At 44.1% G+C, this 5,000-nt stretch overlaps 1 protein-coding gene across 3 annotated transcripts in view; it reads right to left on the bottom strand.

Annotated features, from left to right (window-relative positions):
* Positions 1-5,000, bottom strand: part of smpd3 (sphingomyelin phosphodiesterase 3) — a 51,730-nt gene that overhangs the window by 8,529 nt on the left and 38,201 nt on the right. For all 3 annotated transcript variants that reach the window (XM_027160222.2, XM_027160221.2, XM_027160223.2), the window contains exons 3-4: positions 3,437-3,512; positions 195-356 (exon numbers count right to left, since the gene is read on the bottom strand). In XM_027160222.2, coding sequence (XP_027016023.1) covers positions 195-356; positions 3,437-3,512 — 238 coding nt within the window. The remainder of the gene's footprint in view (positions 1-194; positions 357-3,436; positions 3,513-5,000) is intronic.

Genomic DNA, 5,000 nt, shown 5'->3' with positions numbered 1-5,000 from the left:
ACCCTTTTTTTGTGGTCCAAGCTATAAAGGTGAGTTTTGTGTTTTTAATGCTGAAACCCTACTGACACAGTTCAGGATTTTAGGGGGCCAAGCACCGACACCATACAGAGAACATTCTAGAAACCTACTGCTTATTTTGTATGAGAAATGTTTACTAGATATACGATGGACATATTTTCGGGCAGTGAACTTACCCGAGGAGCAGTTATCGAAGTTGAGGTCTCCGAGGATGACATCGAAGGCGACCTGGTCCTCCATACCTTTCTCCTGACCTGCGGATTGAGACGTGACCCTCCTAAACTCAGTGCCCCACTGCAGGAGCAGATCCAACTGCTCACAGCGCACCGACGCGTCGCCTGGACGAGAGAGACAATGAATGTAACAGTGGAGATTACAGTAACTATTAACAAACGCAATGCCAGCTACTTTACAGGCAGACTGCTAAATTTCATTCAACACTGCCCCCTGGTGGAATCCTGTAAATCTTCTAAATACTCATATACAGTACATACACCCACTGCTAGAAGAGATGGGAAGGGAATGGAAGAGAAAAGATGCAGAAGGGATGAGATGGGAAGGTAACAGGAAGGAAAGGAGCGGGAAGGGAAGTAACAATGAAATAAAATGGAAAGGAATGAGGAAATAAAAAGAAAAGGAAAGGAAAGGAAAGGAAAAGAAAGGAAAGTAAAGGAATGGAAAAGAGAGTAATGAGGGAATAAAAAGGAAAGGAAAGGAAAGGAAAGGAAAGGAAAGGAAAGGAAAGGAAAGGAAAGGAATGGAAAAGGAAGTAATGAGGGAATAAAAAGGAAAGGAAAGGAAAGGAAAGGAAAGGAAAGGAAAGGAAAGCTTATGAAAGGTAAACAGAATAAATGGAGAGGGAGTGAATGCAAAAATTCAGGCTCTTAGTCGAAAAGCAAGACTAAAAGAAACTCACAAGGGAGAGAGTGTGAAAGTGTATAGGCATGAAAGGTGCAGTGTTCCCAAAGCATCTCAAAGCACACATTTCAAAGAGCTTCTGTGTATGTTTGTGTGTGTGTGTGTGTGTGTTTGTTTGTGTGTGTGTGTGTGTGTGTGTGTATGTGTGTGTGTGTGTGTGTGTGTGCGTGTGTGTACTGTATGTGTGTGTGTGTATGTGTGTGTGTATGTGTGCGTGTGTGTACTGTATGTGTGTATGTGTGTGTGTGTGTATGTGTGTGTGTATGTGTGCGTGTGTGTACTGTATGTGTGTGTGTGTATGTGTGTGTATGTGTGTGTGCGCGTGCGTGGGGGATGTTGTGTATCTCTGAGCATTAAGGTGAAATCAGACTGTATTTAAAGACAGAAAGCCCATGAGTCACGGCTGTGGTGTGAGCTGAGACTGTACACGGACGATTAAAGAGCGACACACACACACACACACACACACACACACACACACACACACACACACACACACACACACACACACACGCACACACACACAGCCTCCTCTGCGCTGTCACAACCTCAGATCTGCTTTATATAACACTAACGTTCATCAGTTCACCACAGCAGAAAGCAGGTAAAAGCTGCTCGGTGACTGAATGAGTTTCTCTACATCACTGACAGCACAGACTGGACTTTATTATAGTTACATTATTACATATAGATATTGTTATAATTCCTCTGTGCCCTCTGTGTCCGTGTGAATTAGTGAAGAGGGCGTGGCCTCTCAGCTGTCAGTCACAGTAAAGAAGGCATGACCTCTAAGCTGTCAGTCATGGTGAAGAGGGCGTGGCCTCTCAGCTGTCAGTCACAGTAAAAAAAGGTGTGGTCTCTGTCAATCACATTGAAGCAAGCGTGGTCTCTGTGCCTGTCAGTCACAGTAAAAAAGGTGTGGTCTCTGCGCCTGTCAGTCACAGTAAAAAAGGCGTGGTCTCTGTCAATCACATTGAAGCGGGCGTGGCCTCTGTGCCTGTCAGTCCCAGTAAAAAATGCGTGGCCTCTGTGCCTGTCAGTCCCAGTAAAAAAGGCGTGGCCTCTGTGCCTGTCAGTCACAATGAAGCAGGCATGGCCTCTCAGCTGTCACTCACAGTAAAAAAGGCATGGTCTCTGTCTGTCAGTCACAGTGAAGAGGGCGTGGTCTCTGTCAATCACATTGAAGCAGGCGTGGCCTCTGTGCCTGTCAGTCCCAGTAAAAAAGGTGTGGCCTCTGTGCTTGTCAGTCACAATGAAGCAGGCGTGGCCTCTCAGCTGTCAATCACAGTAAAAAAGGCGTGGTCTCTGTCAGTCACAGTGAAGAAGGCATGGCCTCTAAGCTGTCAGTCACAGTGAAGAGGGCGTGGCCTCTCAGCTGTCAGTCACAGTAAAAAAAGGCGTGGTCTCTGTCAGTCACATTGAAGCGGGCATGGCCTCTGTGCCTGTCAGTCACAGTAAAAAAGGCGTGGTCTCTGTCTGTCAGTCACAGTGAAGAAGGCGTGGCCTCTGTGCCTGTCAGTCACAGTTAAGAAAGCGTGGCCTCTGTGCTTGTCAGTCACAATGAAGTGGGCGTGTCGTCTAAGCTGTCAGTCACAGTGAAGTAGGCGTGGCCTCTGTACCTGTCAGTCAAAGTGAAGAAGGCGTGTCCTCTGAGCTGTCAGTCACAGTTAAGAAGGCATGGCCTCTAAGCCTTATAAAAGCTTTCCTGATTGTTTGCCAGTCTAAATAAAAAGGTGTGGCTTACTTGTCCATTACAGTAAAGGAGGTGTGGCCTTTCTACCTTTTTATCATAATGAAATGAGGCCTCTGAAGAAGATATGGTCTCTTTACATGTCAGTCACAACAAAGAAGGCGTGGCCTCTGACTTGTCAGTTAAATTGTACTAGGCATTTTCTCTTTGTGTCTGTCATGATGAAGAAGGACACACACACACACACACACACACACACACACACACACACAAAGGTTGCAGGACTACAAGAGTGTTTTATTACAGAGTAAAAATCTAACTCCAGCTGATAAAGCTGAGTGCGCTGTAATTAGCATCGCTAGCAGACGTGAGTGTGTGATGCTCCAGGAATAGCAGGGAGCTCTGTCTTCCCTACGTCCACAGCCTTTAAATAGCAGCACTGACGCTGAACTCGGCCACAACCCATTGCCATGGTTACGCACCACTGCATATGTGTGTGTATGTAAGTGTGTGTGTGAGAGAGAGAGATTGTGTGGGTGTTTGGAGGTGCTGTGATCGTTAATCTGTGCAGAAAGAGTTAGATGTGTGTGTGGGGGGGGGGGTTTCAGCACTGTGAATGAGTCGGAGAGGTGTTCTGTGTGTGTAGGTGCGTTTCTGATCCAAGCACACACACACACACACACACACACACACACACACACACACATACACACACACACACACACACAAACAAAAGAAATATGTGTAATTTCCCATATTAGTGCTTAAAGGGTGTGTTTGGTGTGTATGTGTGTGTCCATAGTCGCTCACCTTCTATAGCATGAAGGTGAGTGCAGGTGATGTATCCCACAATCCTCTGCTCCTGATGCGAGGTGCCCACCTGGACCTGCAGAGACACAGGGAAGTTGTTGATCTGCGTGATATTGTTTTAGAAATGCTTCGAAGAACTGAGACAAACAAAACAAATATAAAAACAAACGTGTAGCCAATGAGCAAAAGGGGCGGGGCTTGTCGATATGGGCGGAGAGAGTGCGCATGTGTGACGTTAGCAGAAAGCGGTTTTAACATCGACATGGAGGATAAAAACAAAGAAAGAAAGAGAAGAAAGACTTACGATAAGGACAAGAAGTAGGACGTGTTAATATAGGATCAGCTTTCCAGCGCTGGAGAGAACTGAAGGAGCAGGAAGTTGGCCACATATTCACAGGTTGGAGTTTCCCGAGTCAATAACTCCTGAGCTAAACGCTGTTACTACACAAATAACACCTCTTTTCTATCGTAGTAATGTAGAGAGGCAGCTACAACCGCGTTTTGTGTAGTAACAGCGTTTAGCTCAGGAGTTATCGACTCGGGAAACTCCGACCTGTGAATATGTGGCCGACTTTACTTAAGACGCCGAGGCGCTTTTTTCCTTCTCGATAGGTGAGTAACGTTGGTTTTGCTTTGTTACACAGAACTAATATATGCCTTTGTCCTTTACATCATTATGCTTGTGTGGCATTTTTGCTTGTTTGTTTATCTACAATCGTATTGTTCTTCCCTTCAGCTATGATAAAGACACGTTTCTTTCTGTTAGTCGCCTGGGTTACGTATGTATGTGTGGGCGGAGCTATCGATACAGGGGTGGGACCCGTTTGGGTTAGGGGCGTGTTTGTTTTGGTGATTTCAAATGTCAACATTGGCTTTCAAACAACAGAAACCCCACCTTTAACTTTCTAGAGAGAATTTAATTAGAGACATAAAATACTCATTTATTACAAGACGAATCACGAATCACAGAAGTGAATAAAGAATATCTCCAAAACACACATGCAGTCATTTTTCCCCAGTTATTGTATCACAGCATTGTTTCATCCTGGCCACGTTAAAAACGTAAAAGTAATCCCTGTGTAATAAGCTACAAAATCATGGTGCATTCAAGTCGTGTCTTATGTACGAGTCGAACAACATGAACATGAAGTCGGAATTATGAGAGAGTTTTCAAAACACACCTGATGCACATTATTTGTTCTGCATTTAAAACCTTGGTGTCATTTTTGAAGTCGTAATTACGACTTCCCAGTTTAAACACACAGACGAGACGCTAACTGAAGTGTAGATGACTCTCTCTATATAAATGTGAAGATTTAAAGTATATTTAGTTTCAAGATACATTCTAAATGTTTTATTAAATGACAGCAGGACAAAAGTCTAAGCTATGTTTAATTAAAAAATCTAATTTATGTACAGCTAGTTAATGTCACAGCTAGTTAAAGTTACAGCTAGTTAATGTCACAGCTAGTTAATGTTACAGCTAGTTAATGTCACAGCTAGTTAATGTCACAGCTAGTTAAAGTTACAGCTAGTTAATGTTACAGCTAGTTAAAGTTACAGC

Source organism: Tachysurus fulvidraco, chromosome 17 (assembly GCF_022655615.1).
Source record: "Tachysurus fulvidraco isolate hzauxx_2018 chromosome 17, HZAU_PFXX_2.0, whole genome shotgun sequence".
Taxonomy (NCBI): Eukaryota; Metazoa; Chordata; class Actinopteri; order Siluriformes; family Bagridae; genus Tachysurus; species Tachysurus fulvidraco.
The sequence above is the reverse complement of the archived record's forward strand: the minus strand, read 5'-3'. Positions and strand labels throughout refer to the sequence as shown.